Genomic DNA, 21,877 nt, shown 5'->3' with positions numbered 1-21,877 from the left:
TCATTCGGCTCTCTCCCTGAACGTCTCGCTCGCCACTCTCTATTTCTCGCTGCTAGTCTCTCTCTCGCCTTCTCACTTTATGCAAATCCAAATGTATAAAATGTGTTTGTGTTTGTATAAAGAGAAAGAAAATGTACATACAAATACGAGTACATATATTTTTGTCATGTACACTTATAATTATACAAATACAAATCTTTCGTTGCCCAGTTTTCTTTTGTCTTTCTCGCTTTATACAAATGTTTTATTTCGATTCAATTGTATACAAATTCAAATTTTATGCAGATATTCAAACACATAAAATTGAATTGAGAGGTTGTCAGTGATTATACACTTGAGAGGCTGCTAGCGATTTATACAAATGAGAAGTTGCCAGTGATTTATATGAATCTGATGCCCCATAACAAACATAAAGTTTGATATAAAACACAATTATACACACTATAGATATAACATATAAATATAATTTTTATGTTTGCTAAACCTAAAATTTACTTTCAAAAGAAAAAAGTCTTTGTCCATTGTGAATGATGCCAAATTTAGCAAATCCATTTAATTACTAATCGTTTTTAATCCCCTTTTTAAGTTAGGTTTTAGATTGGCCACAATTAGCAAAAATAGGAAGTACTAATAATTAAATCCAACATGTGCTATTAAATAAATATTAACGTACTGATAATTGGTTGCTATGTGAAATTAAATTACCAGTACTATTGCCTTTGAAAAATAATATATTGGTAAAATCATGAGTAATAAATGTTGCACATTCAATGATAAATTCAAATATAGGGTCTTATATTGCAAAAGCAACAAACATACATTCATCTTTCGTGGATGATCTGGAATCGATCCTCTTTAATATTTTCTGAGTCGAGCATATCGTATAAGGCTTGCCTAATACAGTTTCCTATAATTACGTGTGTGGTTTGCTAAGTGTGTATTTTACTGAGTTTTCCTAATAATTTTTGAATCTCTACTATGTACACCTAGTTGTTCTAAAAGTTTAGTCTAGGATGTATATTTGCACTAATTTTTTTGTTTTGAATCAAATAATTGTATAAAGTTAGGGAGCCTAACTAATTAATTACTTGATGTCAACGAGAGGTTAGACACTCTATCCCCCTATTATCTAATGTACAGATTGGAGTCAACATATAATTATATTAAGCCCCATCTGAGATAATGACATTTATATAATTCAAAGAAAAAAATAAATCTTCAAAAGATTTTTGAGATAATTATTTAGTGACAATAATATAATTATTGTTATATTATATTTAGCAGTATTAATAAATATAAGTATTTATAACCAACACTTTATATACATGTTATTAAAGACTTTAGCGACTCTGAATGTAACGATATCAGTTTATATTGAGCTTTACCAAATTAGAATAGTAGGAGTCTTTATAACATGGTTTGAAAATTTTGAAAGAAAAGGAGTACTTGAAGTTGAAAATGAAAAAGGGTATTTCGAAGTTAATTATTGTAGTATCAACTAGCATAATATTAACAACATATTCATACGTGTAATTTCATAAGTAGAATTTGAGAAAGGACAACGTATACGCATATTTTATCCTTTGCATAAAATTGTGAAGATACAAAAGAACTCAAGTATCCAATAATATTACTCAACCAATTCAAATAAAATAGGTGAAAGATGTGTCAAATTCAAACAAGGATTTAGCACCATAACATAATAGACAAAATCTTGAAATATTAAGATAAGAAATAAAATTACATCTTTGAAATTACTTTGACCATATTCCAGCTCTATCAAATATAACACATTTGATCTTCAGAGATGACTACTTAATAAACCTGAAAAATCATAACAACCAAATGAACTCAAGAATATAAATTAAGATAGAAAATAATGAGACATAATTTAGTAATATATTTTAAAGTATAGTACTCTTTATGATAGTTCAAACTATTTTCTAGTTACGATTTGACACAATTCAACATGGTATTCGTAAAGGCAAATACAACTATATAGTACCGAGACATGGTATTAACAACGGCAAATGCAACTATATAGTTTCATATTTATCGGAACTCAAACTTGCGACGATGAAATATAAACTTAGGTATACGAATTTATTCAAATTAAATTCCAACAAATGACCAAGCAAATAATCTCATTCTTTTGCATAGGCCTGAACTCATAATCACAATTTAGAAAAATACAAATGACTCAATGCTTAAAAACTTAAAAGTTGAATTCAAATAGCTTAAATCCTAGATCGATAACTAGAAAACAAGAAATTATTTTCGTATGTGATATGTATAATTAAGTAATTGAAGTTGCGTTTTCTCTGACAACTAAATTTTTAGATAAGATTATCATAGCACTGTTCTAAATAATTTTAGTTAAGATTGGCACATGATTCAACATAGTATTAGCAAAAAGGGCTAATATAACTACTATATAGTTACTGGTTAATCTGAACTCATACTTACGATTTTGGAATATAAAGTACTTACATATAAAAATTTATTCAAATTAAATTCCAACAAATAACCAAACAAAAACCTCATTCTTTTGCATAGCTAGACACAAACTCATAATTTAGAAAAATACAAGGGATTCAATACTTAAAAGCTGAATTCATAAAACTTAAATCCTGGATCGATAACTAAAAAGCAAGAAGCTATTTCTATATATGATATAATCACACAATTAAAGTTACACGTTCCGTAACAACTAAAATTTTTAGATGAGATAGTTACAGTACCGCATTCAACAAAATAAAAATCACAACTAACCTTTTAATGATGAGCATTAGGAGAAGCAGAGGAATGATATTCATGATGTTCACCATGGATCCTAGCTGGCACTTGAAAATCAGTTGTAAAATGTCTGCTATTATTGCTAATTTCTACCTGATTAGGAATTAATCCATTCACTAATGGCCTTTCTTCCCAATTAGCATGATGATTAATCAAATGTGAAAAATTGGACTGAAGGGGTTCCCTTTGAGTAAATGCATTATTAGCATTTTGATTGAAAAATGTTTGTGGTAATAAATTCCAACTAGCCATTCTTGGATAATTTGCTTCAAAATTTTGATTTGAGAAAAGGGTAGAATGGTCATCATCATGATGATGACTAGAAGTTGAAGCCCTATGAAAAGTTGTGTGAAGAGATAAGCCAAGATCTTCGTTTTGTAACGAAGATCTTGGCATTATCTCATGTGGGTAGTTTTGGAAATTCATAAGCGAAGTTCCCGAATTCATGGGGAAAAATGCTTTCATAGTATCACCTAGTGATTGTTGTTGTACTTCTCCTCCTCCTCCTCCACCGCCTTGCATCAGGTAGGAATTAGAAGAATTATTAACCTGACTTTGGTTATTTTCTTCTAATTCTCTCTGAAGCTGATACTCCGGTTGTTGCTCCAACACCAGAGCATCAGCTTCATTAGTACTCCCTGGAATTTGATTCGGATTCCAAGGAGGTAACTCATCTAACTTATCAATAGCATTTTTCGCCTTTTTGATGAGCCAATCCACCGCCTTACTAGGCCGGTCATAACCCAATCGATCTTGAACATCGTAAAATTGAATCGCTGTATGAGCAGCTAACCGGACCCTCCGGTCTCTCGGTCCTTTCGCCGTATAAACTTTACTATGCCGGTCTTTTCTACCGGTAGACCGGAGAATATGACCTCCTTCAACTTGTACTATCTCTCCTCCTCCTGTTGCCCTCTTCATTATAAATCTTTCAACATACTCAGATTAATATTCAGATTCAGACAGAAAAAATAAAACGATTTCTTTTTTCTATCATAAATAACACAACAGACTTTATAATAAAATTAACTCTGCTAGTGCTGCAGCTGATGCTGATCCCGAGGAACACTGACAAGGTACGCTACAAATCCCATAGACCCAATGAAATTTCTTTGTCCCAAATCTCAAATATCAAAATAATAATAATAATAATAACAATAAAGGAAAACCTTATTAAAGTTGAAAATTTTGGAATTGTTTTGGCAATATTGTAAGTAGTTTAAACTTTAGCTTTAAGCTAGGGTTAACAAAAAAAATTTATTTTTATCTTTATTTTTGAAGGAAAAGGAATTTTGTTAGAATGAAAATAAAATGAATGGAACAATGGAGTTATAGAGAAGGACTTATCTTTTTTGGCCTTTCATGGTCATTGGAGTAGTACTGATTTAGACAGTTACAGCACGTCAACTTTATATTTTTTAATTTTATAAAAATATTATTTTTGCGTTATGTTTCCATCAGTATCATTCTATTTCTTTCAAGTTGTGATTATGTGAAAGAATAAGAAAAAAAAATGTCTGATTTATCTAGTGCGGTTTACATTTTTTACGTGGTTTACAAATTATTATATAGTGATGAATTTATTTAGTGCTCACTCAAATAACAGATGTTGTGACAAAAGTTATAACAGGTGCGAATTGTTAAAAAAAATATATAGATTTATTTATTTATTTATAATATATAATTTAGACAAATAATAATATTAGAGATGGGGATTGAGAGTGGTGGCGGTGAGTGTTATGAGGGTGGGGTACGTTGGATAGTGGGGAGTAAATAATTGTAGAATGATATTTATGAAACTTGTTTTCTTTGTATCGAGCACGCCCTAAAGTGTGTAGATTTTTTTCGAATATGGCAATCACCCGTACGTGTTCAAGGGAACAATTTGAGTTAGGGTTAGTACTAGCTAGTATTGTGTTTGGTTAAGGGCGGAGCTATCATATTAGATATAGCTAAAATAACGGGTAAGATTTATCCGCACTAAGTGTTTAGACTAATTCAATATATGATGTTATATATTTAAATTTATAGTTAACTTATTTTTTTTAACTTTAATTAATTAACATGTGTTTTACTTTATTAAATCACATAATAAAAAAAATTTGAATTAATTTGGTGTAAACATCCGAAGCTGATAACTTTTTTTCCTAAAACAATCTATAGGCTTGATGCATGGAATTCGAGGGAGTTAAAGAGGTGCAAGGGGTTTATTCGAACTATATAGTAAATGTTAAATTTATTTAACTTTTTTGGGGAAAAGGTACAAGTATCCCTAAATTATAATCGAAATTTTAGAGACACATTTTAATAAACTAAGGTCCTATTACTTTTCTGAATTCTTTTTCTTTTGTAATTTTGTGCACCTTTTTGACTTACGTGACATCCAAATATCTCTCACGCACCTCAATTGCTTGGAGTCACGGAGTGTACCACGTAAGACAAAAGGTGTAAAAAATTTTAAAAAAAAAATCAGGAGGTAATAGAACCTTCGTTTTGTTAAGATGTGTTTTGAAATTTCGATCATAGTCTAGAGAGATACTTGTACCTTATCATACTTATTTGTATGCTTAGTTTTTTTATTTTGAAGGGAATAGGGGCAAATTTACACCTCAATTTTGGATTTAGATCGAATATATTCCTCAGCTTTAGAATTATTTTTTTTTAAGTCGGTAAATATAAATATTTTTATGAAAATGAAAAATATGCGTAATTTTTTATATGACAAAAATATAAGTACACAATTTATTTAAACCAAAGCATATATTCACTTAAACCGCAAAATTGAAGCATATAGTTGCTCCTTTTTCTTAATTTGAATCCCATTATTTAACTTAGACATTAATTTAATGATAAATTCAAAATCATTAAATTTTGGCTTCTTTTTACTACTTATGACCTTATCTAAATGAATAGTACTAGTTAATATTAATTAAAAAAAATAGATTACTATTCATCATGCATCTATTATATAGTGGTGGTGCTATGCTATGCTATGATAAAATTTTTAATGCAGGCTGAAAATAGTATTCAAAATTGATATATGATCAAAATTTTTATGATACATATATAGTATTTATGATTAGCTTGATCTTTTTCTAAACCTATTCATATAAACTTTTTTCACTAAAAAAAATTATTTTAAGGGTATTATAAACTTGAAAAGAGTGATGAGTAAATGCAACTCTTCATGGTCCCAATACCGCAATATATATAAATTTAGATCCACCCTCATTGAAACATGATAGTGATTTCTAACTGCTTTTTCCTTTATAATTTTTTTTTTAGGGTTTTTATCGTTATTTGAAATCCAACAAAGTTTAAACTCGAAAGCTCTGATAAAAAATAAGATTAACTACTACTAAAACAAGTCGAAAATCGACCGATGCCCATGATTATTTTTCCACTAAGACCGTGGATTTGATAACACCACTAGACAACGCATACTCTTTGTTGAAATATTTTCGTAATTTTTATTTATACTCTTCAACTGCAGTTTTGTATTTCAAATATCAACAAGTGTCCTTCGATTTTCATAAAAATAAAAGAAAATCATTTTTTTGTAATTTGCTTACATCTTCACTCCGGAGAATGACAGATGGACATCTATAATTTTCTTAAAGTCGTTCGGTTTTCTTTATTAAATATTCGTTAAGAAAACATTAAAAATTCGATCATACTTACCATTTCATCACAATTCTTGTTGGTAACTTGATATATATTATTTTGGATATATATTAATAACTAATTATGATTAATTAATTTTAACTAACTAAATTTAAGGCATCTAGCTAATTGCCATCAATATAATCAATGAATGTTATTGTTCTCTTTTAAGAGTAAACATATATTGTTTCTGTGTTTAATTTTATAGAGCTAACTCCTTTTACATTAATTTATATTTTATTACTAGGTTTTAAATTTATGGTTTCAACCTTTTTGTGTTGGACAAGACGAAGACAGTTGAACTTTACGAAACCTTAAAAGAAGGAAAAAGAATAAAAAAATTCAGTAATTTATTACCTTATTTAATCGTTTCAAATGAAAAATTATGATTTGTACAGACTTAGCTTAAATAATTTGTAAGCTGTCATGTCATAATAATATCTAAAAGTGGCTAGAAAATTTGATCAGAATTTGGATAGAAAATTAAAAAAATTATAATATTTTTTTAATTTAAAAGTAAATTGATATTTTTTTTATTTTTTAGTTAAAAAAAGGTAATAAAGTCAAAAGGATAAAAACGTTTAAAAAGGTTTATAACATAAATAAAATATCATTTTGATCAAATTTACTGACTTCAAATAAATCATCACCGAATAATAACATTGAATGATTTATCTTGTTTCGTATACATCTTCTTAACAACGATTAAAAAGGTATCACATCATATGATGTTATAATTAAAAAAACATTCTACTTATTATAATTAATAAAAAATAATTTGATAATATAAAAAACATTTAAACTAATTTTATTGTTACATAATTTACTTGGCTAGCAATTTAGTTCATTAATAGCAAAAGTGATTATCTTTTTCAAATTTCTATAAAAGGAAGTGGTATACATTCGTTCATCCACTAGTTGTTAAAAAAAAAATAAAGAAGAGAAAAAGAAGGAAAAAAAAAGAAAATCAGAAAGGTAAAATTAGAAAATGTATGGTCTATATTTGTTTATAAACAAAAAAAAAATTTATTATAAAAAATAGAAAAGGGATACTATAAAATCAAGAAGAAAAAATGTAAACCTTAACTCGTGGAAAAGATCTAGTATTAAAAATATATTCTTAAAATGATTTTTTTTCTTTTTATTTTCTTGATATGCTAAAGTGATAAATGAAAGATAAAAATATTCAATATACCGATTACTGAACAAGTAAAATTAAAACACAAACCACGTATAGTAATTTTATTCATCTAAAAGTTTAACCTAATTTTGTCAAATTAAACAGTAATATACTAATTCAACTTATTAAATTCGATTTAGCCTGTTCATTTGACGCTATTATTTTTTTTTTCAAAAATTCAAATGTTGAAGGAATACAATAGGAAAAAGTATTTGTCAATTGGACCTCCCAATAAAGATGATCAACTCTCATGCTCCCTTTATTCCAATTTGATAAAGACTTGCTTTCATTTTATTTGAATTATTTGCATTACATTTCACACCTATATTTTACTTTTTTTTATCATCATAGTCACACATGACCATCATCCTTCAATTCCTCTTTATACAAATCAAATTAATAATTTATATGTAATACAAGTCAATCGCTCTCTTTCACTCTCTATCTTCGATCTTAAAATTATAACTTCAAATTCTGAAGTAGCGAAAATGTGAGTGTTTCTAAGCTAAAGAAAATGTGAAGTAGCATTTAGTTCAAGAAAATAATAATACAAAAATAAGAATTTGTCTTTGATGTTTATATAATATAATATAATAATTCTACTTATGGGAATTGTGGTACTTTAATTTGTCTTTCATTATGGATAGTTGAGTGACACTAAAAAAAAATAAGAATATATTTATTGATGATATATATATGGATAGGAACAATACATGGAATAGATGGTCATAATTAAAATGTGTTCAAGATGCAACAAGGCTAGGAAACATTTGTTGATATACATATACACAATAAAATAATCCATATCAATCATTTCATTGGTGTTTTCTTAGATATGTATTTTTAGATTTGAAAGTAAAATTAACTAACATAAAGTGTCACTCATCTATCAGAGCAGATAAATATCGTAGAATTAAATTTTAATATCATTTATTATAAAAGGAAAATTATCACGTGCTTGATCCATAAAAAAAGAGAATCAAATTCGCTTATAAAAAGACGTGTTGAGAATATAATGAATTAAATAACAAAAATATAATTTCTCTAACAACTTAAACTGTTTGATTGAATAATCGCAAATTTCTAACCTATTACACACCTATCTCAACCTTCCAATACCCCCATTCAATTAAATAACAAAAATATAATTTTTCTAATAACTAAAACCGTTAGATTGAATAATCGCAAACTTCTAACCTATTACACACCTATCTCAACCTTCCAATACCCTCATCATATACCACCAATTTCACTAGTGTGTTTTGTTTATATATGATTGCTTTTGGAATAAATTTGTACTCGAAAATAAAGAATTATCGACCGATAATATTTTATAGCTAAACAACCAAAAATACTCATGCTTATCTCATTTAGTTACAGATTGGCAACAAATCATAAAAAGAATCAACTAGAGATAACCGATAAATTTTATAGCTAATCTCATATCATTTAGAAACAACTTTTTCCTACTTAATTACCAATTGTCAATAGTGTAATAAGAAAATCACTTATTTTTCACGAAAACATTATCCTTAATTAGATTACAACTAATATATATACATAGGAATAGGACATAGGAGAAATAATGTGAAAGCAATCCTATAGTGAAAGCAACATAACAATGAAATGAAAGTGTCAGTATGGTGTGTGATCCAAGAATTAGAAAACAAAGTCCATATTATAGGTAGGTACTGCATGCTTCCTTCTGATAATAATAAAATCAAATAAATGTCTTCACTGATCAGCATATATATATATATATATATATATATATATATATTCTGAAAGACAAATGAAAGAGACAACACAACATACATACAGCCATAGGATCAGCATCACAGTATATATGCCTTAATTGCTTACAATTTATGACTACTCCTACCCAACAAAATGACAATATGTCATTTTCTATTATTTCAGACAACTTGCAACCATTCATATACATATACTTCCTCCGTTCCATTTTATATGAGATAGTTTGATTCAACACGAAGATCAAGAAAAAAGGGAAGATTTTTAAAAAACTTGTGGTTCAAAATGAATGATGGAAATTTGTGTGATTGTAAACCATTTCTTTAGGTGATTCTCCGATATGTTCTAGTCTTGGTGGATATAGAGAGTTATCTGGTATCTATTGCTGGTGACGAGTGACAAAATCACGTTAAAAGTTAGCCGAGATACTGCTGTCATAAAAACAAATGGAGTTTGTTGGTAGTCTAGATCCATCTAATTTGTCGTTAAAAAGTTTTTAACTAATTGAAATTTCTTATAATCCGTCACTCATCATTAATCCATAGTTAAATAATGGAATTCTATAGATTTTTTGTGGTTCAATTACGAAGTATATCTATAGTTATTTTCTTTTTTTCTAATAATGATATAATGCCAATTTTCATATGTTTCGATAGACATGTATTAATTATGGTGTGGTTTTTGGGATATGTAATTTGTTGGATGCACATGTCAAAATAAGTCCTCCACTTGGAGGGAGGGTGTCCACTTACGTATCGGATAGGAAATTATACAGAATAATTTTAAAAATGAGTGATCTTAAATTATTTAACTTCGATTACCGTGGAAAGTAAAAATTCATTTTATTTTTTTATATATCCTTAGGGCAAGGATAATCAAAAGTTCAAGGATATAGATTACTAATCGATAAGATCAGTTCATATAGGCGATTCATGACCTAAAATCAATATCCAACAGATTTCATTATCAATGTTGGGACTCAACACATTTAAGACATAAGATACATTATAGACATATATTTAGTATATATATAAATTAATATTGTATATACGATGGAATTCGAATGAACCCTTATATACGTGTCTAAAGAAGTTTCAAATAAGGAAATACCTTAAATACTTCTCACATGTCCAAACTAGTTTTCTATTTCTATTTGGACCACAAATTCAAAACCCAACTTCCTGGCAATTGGAACTGTATAAAGACAGTTTTAGTAGTTGGGCCTGGAGATATATTTGAAAAAAGAGGAATGTTTTTTGGGTGAAAATTTCTTCGGAAACTTTTACACAAATAGCCGGACATATTCATTGATTACTTATCTGAGCTGATATACATATATTATATACTGATTATACACTTTTATTTGGATAATGTTGTTACACAATGTTGTATGTCTTGATGCGTAGAGTTCCTTATACTTGTGTCTAGTGAAATATAACCAATAAAAGGACAGTTCAATATATAAAGTATCTCGTATTAGATTGATTCGGAGAAGGGTTACATTCCGAGTGATTTGATATGGACAACCTATTTGGAAGTATTAGTGGTAATTTTAAAAAAATTGCTAATGATAAGAGTAAATTAGACCGAATAATATAACCGTAAGGATAAATATAGTTGGATACTATATCAGAAGGATAAATTTAGCCATGTAGTATAACAATAGTAAATATATACAATATTCACATTAAAAAACGTAGCTTAAATGATAAAACGGAAAATTACTCTTTTTATTCATTTATATTTGTCTGCTTGAAATTTACACGTCTTAGAAAATAATGATCAAATACAAATATAATTTATCACAATATCAATACTAATTGTGGTATAATTTTAATTAGATCTTCAGAAAAATGATTTAGGAAAAAAGTAATTAATGTTGAGGTATAGTATAAAAAAGAAATAATTATATTTTTTTATTAAGTTAAAAGTGACAAGTAAAAGTGAGCGGAAGAAATATTCATGAAATCGAAAATTTATCAAGTTGAAAAATGAAAACTATAAAAAATGAAATATGTTAGCAGCAGGGGTGAGCGTTCAATATTTGGTTTGAGATCATCAAACTTCAGGTTTTGGTAACTCGATAAATGGTAGTTAAAAGTAGATATCAAATACCAAAATTTTAAACTATGATTTGGTGATTGATAATCAGTAAATTAAATTTCAGTTTGATATGATATTCTAATACCGTATTAAAGTTGTAGCCAATTGTATTAAAAAGTTAATAAATATTTCTCCAAACATTTATATTTTTTAATGCGGAGCCACAATATAATAAAAGATTAATGAGTAAGAAGACATCAAGAAATACAACAAAAAGACATGTATTAGGGTTGTTTATGTTTATTCTTTAACTTTTTTTTTTGACTTGTACTAATGAGTAATGAACATGATGATATATCACCTTCACTAAGTAGATAATTCGATATTCGAAAAATATCAAATATCAAATACTCCCTCCATTTTTTTTAAAAAAAAGATCTAGTTTGACTTGGAACGGAATTTAAGAAAAGAAAGAAGACTTTTTTATCTTGTGGTTCTAAATTAAAGTTACGTCAAACGTACCAAAATTTCCTTTAATCTTGTAGTTTTAAACATGCCACGTGGAAATTTAAAGTTAAACTTTTGACGAAAAAGGAAATAGGTCATTCTTTTTTAAACAAACTAAAAAGAAAATAGAATCATTCTTTTTTAAACGGAGGGAGTATCAAATATCAACTAATATCTCATATTAAACCGAAATTCAAACACAGTACTTCTAAAACTTTACTTCCAATACTATACCAAATATCAAATATTAAATAACAAAAATACTTTATCTAATGTAATTCGATTTTCGATATTTCACGTCGGTCATATTTCAAAGCATCAAATTCAAATTCCCTCTCATTTCACAGACAAATATTTCTTTTTTGGCTTAAAACTTTAGTGGGTCCCATCTACATTTCTACAAATTTCAAAATCTCCCTCGTTGTTCATAGATTCTCTACCAAAAATAATCATTAAAAATTCAAAAAATAAATAGAACTCCAATTCTCCCTCCTATGGCCCAAAAAATTAAACACCCACCTGAAAATTTACAAACAAAAAGTTAATTTCAAATCCTTCCCTCCAAACATTTTCAGTACTTATACCTATAAATATTCATACGAATCTCATTAGATCTATCCATTAATTTTACATAAATTCAATTTTTCAAATGGAGGTTTCAGATATTTCTTTAAACGAAAATGAATCGAATAAAGAAAATATCACGCCATGTGAAAAATTGTCCATTGATTGTTCGAAGGTGAGACGTAGCACTAAAAAATATAAGAGAAATTTCAAAAGGGCGCCATTGAGGGATATTACTCACCTATTCGATTCGCCACTTCAATTTCAGCAATCTGTTTCGAGTAATGTCATTGTTTGTGGAAAAAGGAAAATGGTTGATGAAGATGTTGATTTGTTGCAGAAGAATAAATCGAAGTCACTTAGAAGAGATTTCAGATAGTTCAGTTGTATTTTTGACTTTTCGCTCAGTATTGAAATATTACTAATTTGTATTTGTGCAATATACAACCAATTTCTAAAAGTTACGCTCCCAACAGTTTTTTCTACTTCGAATACTAATAAGACTAGAATTGATTTGATAGAAGAAACAATTCTACTCTCTTTGAAGTTTTTTTTATAAGCACTGTTTTTGTTTAAATTTATTTATTTTATTTTTCTTATTAATCTGTTTTAAAAGAAAATGTTTCTTCCTTTTCTAATAACTTTTTGATTCTAATTTTCTTATGACATGTTTAAGATTATATATTAGAGTGCATTTTGGAAATTATAGGTTATACATCTTGTTCAGTATAATTCTTATTCTTAATTAATACTTATTTACTTTATGAAATTAATGGATAATTTTACACTTTGCAAAATAAGTTATCCACCTATCCTGTGATAACTTATTTCATTACTATTATTTTTAATCTCTCGTACCAAACGACATCCCTTAGTTCCTAGTTTATCCTAATAATTGATTATAGTCATTATCGACTATATTTTTCAAGATATTGTATTTATTATATTCAAAGAGTGATATAATAAAATTAATGTTTTATTTATAATTTTTTAATAAGTGTGCAAAATCAATATTAAATAAATATTGTTAGATAGGGATTACTATTTATATACTAACACACCCTATTCATTACTAATTATATTCTAATATACCCATTCATTAAATACAACAGACCAAACATCGACAAATAATAATATTTACATTGCTGATTCTGCATTATTAACACATCTTATTCAGTATTATCTTTATTTCAATTTGTATGACTTACTTTTTTTTAGTCGGTTTAAAATTAATGATACGTTTTTATATTAAGCAACAATTTAGTTTTAAATTTCAATTTTATCCTTAATGAAATAATTTATAGTCACACTAACACCTATCATTTATTTTAGACAACAAATTTCAAGAAATTCTTTCTCATATAAAATGAGTCGAAGATAATAGTATTTTTCCCGTGTGAACATCATAAATATTGCATTATTATAAATAGTAATATGTCCACGTAGACATATATATACCTTAAAAATACACTATTAAATAGTGCAGGAGAGTAAAATGTCCTCCATAAAGTTTGGTATCGTAACAACAATTTCGGCCAAAATTGAAATATTTTTCAAGTTCTTTTTCCTGTAGATAAATTGTACAATCTTCTCTTATAACACACACATTTTAAATATTTTTCACTTCTATTCTTACTCAGACCCTGTTCTACTTTAATTTATAGTACATTTCACTTTTAGGAATTTATGTTCAATTGATGTAATTTACCAAAATAAACATATAAGATAACTATCTAATTAACTCTTTCCTTGCTCTGTTTATAGGGCAAAAACTTCTCATTTTTAACTTAGTTGTGTCTTTCACATTAGACTATTTAATGACTAATATCAAAAAGTGGTAAAAAAAGGGCCCTATCAGATTCGAACTGGTTACCTCTTGATCTGCAGTCAAATACTTTATCACTAAGCTAAGGATCCTTGTTATATAATATGAGTAATTTTTAATTTCTTTCGATATAATAATTTACTATCTCTTAATTAAAGGCCTAAATAGTCCACTATTTCAAATTTAAGGTCAAAATGATCCTATTATTTTCACATGGGATAAAATAATGTATATTCAGGTCGAAACCTAATCAATCAATTATATCATTTTCATTGTTTTATATTGCAATAACTAATCATCATACTACTATTACAAAGATTAAGATAATTTGTCACGATATCAATTACTATAATCCTGATAAAAACGAGATGGTGAAACTATGATTTTAATTTAACAAAGTTTTTATTAATTTGGGCTCACTTTTTTAAAAATTTCAAATCCCCCACATTCTTGTGTCTATGTCACATCTTTAGATTCTCTACCAAAAAAAAAAAAAAATTCAAAAAAAAACTCTTCCCTCCATTGTTTAAAAAAATTAAACACACACCTGAACTTTTTCAGATTATAAAAAAATTAACAAATTTCAAATCCTTCCCTCCAAAATTTTATTCCTTCTTCAAAATCCCATCATATCTATAAATTACTTCTTCAAATACTCTGTTTTTTTCATCTGAAAAAAATGGAGGCCTTTGATAATAAGGAGAATATCTCACCCTTCTGTACAAAAATTGATCCCAAATTCTTCGAAGTCGAAATTTCGCAAGAGAAAATTCAGGAGGGCTTTGAAAGATATCACAAATTCAGTTGCATTTGCGAGATTTCATAGATCTGATTCTGTTTCTTCTCAAGAGATTGCTTGTCGAAAGCGAAAAGAAATTGATGAGAATGTTGATTCATTGCAGAGGAAGCATTGTTCGAAGATGCTTAGAAGAGATTTCAGATAGTTTTATTTTTTCAAATAAATATATTAATACAATTGTGAAGTAGAAATTGAAAAAAAAAATAGTTTTTTCTTTTTTGGAGAATTTAGAAGAAACTATGTCAACTCTTTGCCCTAAGTTTTCTGTCAATTGCAGCAACACAATAAATTCCCTATGGAAAAAATATACTATTTATCTTTACTTTTATTTGTCATATGTTTTTTCAAAAGTTATTTGACTAATTTTTGATTTTAAATTAAATTACATTAATTCAATACTTTAAATAAAATATTAAAAAATGATGTGAAAAGTACGATAAATTGTAAATTTTAGCATGATGAGAAAATATATTGTAAAAACGGAAAAAGGCTTAAAATACCCTTGAAGTATTGAAAATGGTACAAAATTACCCTCCATCCACCTATTGGCTCCAAAATGCCCTTTTCATCCACCTATTGGCTCCAAAATACCTTTGTCATCCACCTTTAGGTTTAAAATTGACCACTTTTTTAATTGTTTTAAAATTAAACTCTTTAAATATTTTTAAAAATACTTGGCGTTCAACTATTGATTATAATTTTAATTTATTAATATAATTTATAAACCAACCCACTACCCACTCATTATTAACTAAACCTCGCTCAATTAATAATCCAATTATAATATCAAAATCGTCATAAACACTACTAAAGCACGATGAAATTATAGATTTCTGAAAATGACATCCAAAGTTATTTGAGTCCGAATCGAAACCCCAATTAAATTTAGGTTGAGCCGCTTATTTAGGAGGACACTTTCTTTCAAAATTGAATTAGAAATTTATGATTAAAGGTAAACAAGTAATACATCCCGTATGCACTTTTTTTAAATATAATTTTATAAATATGTATGATTTGTTTTAAAACCTTTAATATATTATTTGAAAAAAAGTTACCTATGAAGTAACATCACATAATTGAGACGTAAGAATAATTAAGATGAACATAATCAGACTTTTAAGTTTATCGGTGATTTTTATTTAGCCACTTGAATGTATGATAATTTACTTCTATAATTTTTAAAAACACTCAATTGGCAGTAGCTTGCATTAATAATGTGATGGATTTATTAAGAGGAATTTAATTAGTAATGGGTGGGTAATGAATTGATTTATAAATTATACAAATAAGTTAAATTATAACAAATAGTTGATAAATTGTACAAATAAGTTAAAATTATAACAAATAGTTGAGCACCAAGTATTTTAAAAAATATTTAAATAGTTTAAATATAAAACCGTTAAATAAGTGGTCAATTTTGAATCAAAAGGTGGATGACAAGGGTATTTTGGATCAAATAGGTGGGTGGGAAGGGTATTTTGGAGCCAATAGATGGATGGAGGGTAATTTTGTACCATTTTCAATACTTTAAGGGTATTTTAGGCCCCTTTCCGTTGTAAAAAAAAACTATGACAATTAAAAGTAGACGAAAATAGTATTTGATTTGGGATGTGCGAAGGCAGGGGCGGACCTACTTTCCCACGAATCAAGGATATAATCTACTTCTATATTGTAAATATTTTGTATATATTACTGAGCAAAGAAATCTCAATCATTTCGCCAATTTTATTTAGCATGAAAAGGGACCCACTTAGCTTTTGCTTCTTCATATTGATTGTTACATTTGCCTATATATTTAGAAGTTAGTGCTAGTGAGTAGTGCATTAGTGACATCCCATTAACCTAATTAATAAGCCCAAAACCATAAATAAACCAAAACAAGAGCAATATACAATCTCTCTTGGCCAGTAAACGAGATCATGCACCTATATTTTGTAAATTGTGTTTGCAACTTTTCAATTTGACTTTATCAAAAGTGTTTAATTAGTTTTATATTTGATTAAAAACAAGTAATTAACTGGATACGTGAATCTTGTTTTGACACATGTATATAACCTAGCTTCTAAAGTATATTGTCTTTAGTGGAGCGTGACTAAAATAATATAAATTATGAGAATGAAACATAAAAAAGAGAGAACATTTTTTTGATTGGATATTCGAACAAGTGTCAAATCACAGTATATTAAAAGTATGTTTAAATTGACTTAGTCGAATAATTGATTTTAGAGTAGCTTGAAGATCGGTGCGCACACACAAGAAGAAGCTAGCTAGCTCTGAGTTTCGATGGAGCCTAAAATGCTCGGTCATGTAGGTGGAATACAACAATCTCGGATTAAATATGTGGATTGGATGATGGGTCATGTTAAACTTACTGTGAGAAGGAGATTATTGGGTGTGCAAACAAAGTTTCATATTGATAGTTGAAAAAAAAAACTACATGTAAGTAATTGTATGAAAGTGAGCCTTTTTAAGGAAATCATAGAGGGACCCGGAGTAAACAATATCACACTATATCAAGAATATTTAAAGTCTGAATTTGTTAGTATTATCTTATTATATACTCGTATGTAAGAATAGAATGAACAAGGCTCGTAGGTTTACCCTTCACTTTATCTCTTTCATTTTGGTACTATAGCATACAAAACTCTTGAGATCAAATCTCACATGTTAGACATATGAAAATGAATTTCCACGTATTTGGCCTACGGAAAAAAAAAACAAAATTGTCACTAACCAAAAAAAGTTGAATTTGACAAATCAATTGATTTTCACATACCACTTGCAAAACTAAAGATATACAGCTTTTATGAACTACAAAAATAACTTTATGTTAGGACAAATAGAAGTTGACTCTTCGATGCCTCACAAAGGAATGTTAAGATAACAAATTAAAAGTCATATTTCAATCTTTTCCAAATAACAAACTCTGAACAAGTGGCCAAATATTAATATAAAAGAAAGCGAAATTTTCTCTATATATATGTACGTTGAAAACTAGGTTACATCTATGTTTTAAGTATCTATCATCAATTAGGACAATGTATCTAGGAAAATTTTATGTATTTCTAATAGTTGTGCTTATTATGGTGCAATATTCAAATATTGCTCGTCCTATGGAGCAGAAAAAGAGTTTAACTAAACTATTTCTCATATATTTTGAGAGAAAAAAAGCCCTCGAGATACATTATTATGACAGACATAAAAGCAAATTACAAAGTAGATACAAGTCAACGAGACGAAGTCCTGGAGGACCTGACCCCAAACATCATTAATCATTAAATGAATTGTTGTCATTGAAGGGAAAATAAGAACTTTGATATCATATGGTTCTAATACTTGCATTTTCACTTGTTTTCTTATGTATTCGTATTCTAAAAATTTTAGATTCGCCTCTGTATGTTATATATTTATGGTCCTCAAAAAAATGTTCCGTATTTCTAATAGCTTAAGTATGATTATAATCTTTATCTTTTATTTAAATTAATGACATTCTTTATTTTCGAATACAAAATTCGTAAACTTAGTAAGTATAATAGACTCTTGTGATTCGTCCTTTCTCGAATCAAAGTGTATGAGGAACACTACTTCACTGTCAAGAATTTCAAAGTTTTCTAAATATTTCTCAAATAATGGAGATAATATCAAGCACCAAAGGCTCATTCAGTTACTTCAAGAACCAAATTGGATTCAATCTCTGGATGAAACTAAGGCTCTTCATGCACTCACAATCACAATGGGGCAAGACCCAACTCAACCCTTTTTGGCGAATAACACTATCATGTTCAAGTATTCAATATTCGGTGATATCTGCATTGCACGCAAGGTGTTTGATAATATGTCGAAAAGAAATGTTGCGTCATATAATACAATGATTAGTGGTTATAGTCGGAATGGGAGTTTATTAGAGGCTTGGAAGTTGTTTTCTGAGATGAGGGGTTGTGGATTTGTGCCGACTCAGTTTAGTTTTGGTGGGGTTTTGGGTTGTGAGTGTTTGGATGTTATTCAAGGATTTCAGTTGCAAGCGTTGGCTGAAAAATTGGGGCTTTTTTTCGTTGATGCTGTAACAGGGACTGCATTATTGGGTTTATTCGGAAGGAAAGGATGGTTAGATGAAGCTATGCAGGTTTTCGACGAAATGCCTAAAAGGAATTTGGTGACTTTGAATTGTATGATATCGTTGTTTGGGCTGTATGAATGTGTTGAGGAGTCAATGATGGTGTTAAGGAGGTTGTTAAGGAGTGGAATGGCTCCTTCTGAGAGTACTTTCGTGGGCATATTAGTCGGTTTTGTTGGGGAACTTGATTTAATATTAGGGGAACTAGTACATGGGTTGGTAGTGAAAGATGGACTGGATTTTTCTGTTTCAGTGAATAATTCATTGATTAACATGTATGCGAAATGCTCTGACATTCATAAGGCGGAGAAAATGTTTGAGGATGCTCCTGTTAAGGATGTTGTGTCCTGGAATACAATGGTTGGTGCAATGGCGAAGATTGCAAGAGCGGATAGGGCATTGGTTGTTTTTAGGAAGATGGGTGTTAGTGGCGTATTGCCTAATGATACGAGTTATGTGAGTGCACTAAGTTGCTGCACTAGCCAGCAGTTTCGATTGCTTGGGGAGTCCATCCATGCGAAAGTGATCCAGAAAAAGTTTGAATCTGATGTATATGTTGGTAGTGCGTTACTTGACTTTTATGTTAAATGTGATAGATTAGATGATGCTCATGTTTGCTTTGATGAAATATCGGAGAAAAATGTGGTTTCTTGGAATACATTGATGCTGGGTTACTCGAGTAAAGGTTCTTCTTATGCTATTTCGCTGCTTCAACAAATGATCCACTCGGGTTGTCTTCCAACTGAGTTTTCTTTTTCTATTGCTGTGAAATCTTCAGGACTATCGGAGGTACTTCAGCTAAATTCCTTATCCATAAAAATGGGTTACATTGATAATGATTATGTCTCTAGCAGTTTCATTTCTTCATATGCAAAATCTAGTTCAGTTGATAATGCCCTAAGGTTTGTCCCTACCAATGAAATGCCACTTCCTGCTGTTGCTTCCAATATGATCGCACATATTTATAACAGAAATGGTCAATTCGACAAGACTCAAGAGTTGTTTTCTGACCTTGAAAATCCAGATACTATATCTTGGAATATTTTGATTGCAGCCTGTTCTCGAAATGGTGATTACGCAGAAGTTTTTGAACTTCTTGGACACATGCGGGTGGCTAGATTATCTCCTGATAGATACACATATGTTAGCCTGTTTAGTGTGTGCACCAAGCTTTGTAACCTTGGTCTAGGTAGTTCACTTCATGGCCTCATTGTTAGGACTGATTTTAAGCTTTGTGACACATTTGTCTGCAATATCATGATTGACATGTATGGCAAATGTGGGAGTCTTGCAAGTTCGATCAAGATTTTCAATGAAATGACAGATAAAAATGTCATCACATGGACAACCATTGTTTCAGCCCTTGGACTACACGGTTATGCACACGAGGCATTAGAGAAATTCAAGGAGATGGATATGACCGGGATTAAACCTGATAAGGTTGCTTTCATAGCTGTGCTTTCAGCATGTAGGCACGTTGGATTAGTGAAAGAGGGGATGGAATTGTTTGAACAGATGAAAGGAAAGTATGGAGTAGAACCAGTGATGGATCACTATCTTATTGCAGTAGACTCGTTGGCTAGGTATGGCTATCTGACAGAAGCCGAGCAGTTAATCACTGGGATGCCTTTCCCTCCAAATGCGCTAATATGGCGTATCTTTTTGGAAGGCTGCAAGAAAAAGAGAAGCATAGACAATACTGTCGCTCTTGCTTCATAAAATATATGGGTGATCCATACTACGACTGAATTCTAAGTAATGATCATGTTGCTTGATGGAGGTTATTTATTGTTTTCTCCCAACAACATATGAACAAACAGGAAACTGGTGTCTCGATAGCATGATGTTGCCTCAACAGGTTACAAGGTCGATTGTATGAGTTAGTTCCTTGATTATTACTGATGCAGAATTCAACATCAAATCGATGTTCTTAAGTAGAATATTGGAAGATCTTTTCATGTACTTACCTTTATACAAATCTGATTTTAGTTTTTTCCTACTGAAGGTTGAATAGCTTACAGAGATCGACTTCTCCGAGCAGGAATGACTAAGAAATTATCAAGTACAAATTGGTCTAAACTAATCACAAACAAAAACAGAGGAAACAGGTGAGATCTAAAGAAGTCTACCATAAGTGAACAATGGAGTCCTGGGCTTTTGACCATTAAGGAATGTGGTGCAATGGATGAGTCTGCTCCCCTTAACCAGAGATCTCGGGTCCGAGCCTTGGATATAGAAAAATCCTTGGTAGGGAGCACTTCCCTATCAAATGGGGCCCTACGCAGCGCGAATCAAATTAGTCAGGCTCCAATGCGAGGACAAAGGAGTCATGGTCTTTTGTAATCCATAGGCCATTACTCCACTTCAATTGTGAATCCGTATCATCAACATAACATGACATTGTTTGATTTTTTCTTGTTGATTCTATTGAGTTCTGGGGAAAATAAACTTGTGTAAGTGTTTTATCCAGAAGGAGAAATATGAGTTAGGGTAAAAGCAGTGGTCAATTTGGTTTATATTCTGATACTTTCTTTATTTGTCATCAATAAGATTTGTAATAGATAGAGAAAGGTTAAATAGTACTGAGGTTGACCATACTACTACTAGTAATAATAATATTCATAATCCATCATT

At 29.3% G+C, this 21,877-nt stretch overlaps 2 protein-coding genes across 3 annotated transcripts; one reads left to right on the top strand and one right to left on the bottom strand.

Moving 5' to 3' along the window:
* Positions 1-1,566: 1,566 nt before the first annotated feature.
* On the bottom strand, positions 1,567-4,104 carry LOC107024100 (transcription factor TCP4). The gene is made up of 2 exons (XM_015224995.2): positions 2,773-4,104; positions 1,567-1,824 (listed from the first exon to the last, which is right to left on the bottom strand). The coding sequence occupies exon 1, from the start codon at positions 3,715-3,717 to the stop codon at positions 2,776-2,778; it is 942 nt and encodes a 313-aa protein (XP_015080481.1). The 5' UTR covers positions 3,718-4,104; the 3' UTR covers positions 1,567-1,824; positions 2,773-2,775.
* A 14,052-nt stretch (positions 4,105-18,156) lies between these two features.
* On the top strand, positions 18,157-21,875 carry LOC107024549 (pentatricopeptide repeat-containing protein At3g58590). 2 transcript variants are annotated; one of them, XM_015225543.2, is made up of 2 exons: positions 18,157-21,101; positions 21,249-21,875. In XM_015225543.2, exon 1 carries the CDS (start codon positions 18,701-18,703, stop codon positions 20,960-20,962), a length of 2,262 nt encoding a protein of 753 aa, XP_015081029.1. In that variant the 5' UTR covers positions 18,157-18,700; the 3' UTR covers positions 20,963-21,101; positions 21,249-21,875. The 2 variants fall into 2 exon arrangements, with proteins under 2 accessions (XP_015081029.1, XP_015081028.1); XM_015225542.2 differs by having other exon boundaries at positions 18,157-21,109.
* Positions 21,876-21,877: the final 2 nt, after the last annotated feature.

This window comes from Solanum pennellii, chromosome 7 (genome assembly GCF_001406875.1).
Source record: "Solanum pennellii chromosome 7, SPENNV200".
In the NCBI taxonomy this organism is placed as follows: Eukaryota; Viridiplantae; Streptophyta; class Magnoliopsida; order Solanales; family Solanaceae; genus Solanum; species Solanum pennellii.
This window is presented reverse-complemented; position numbering and strand designations above follow the sequence as displayed.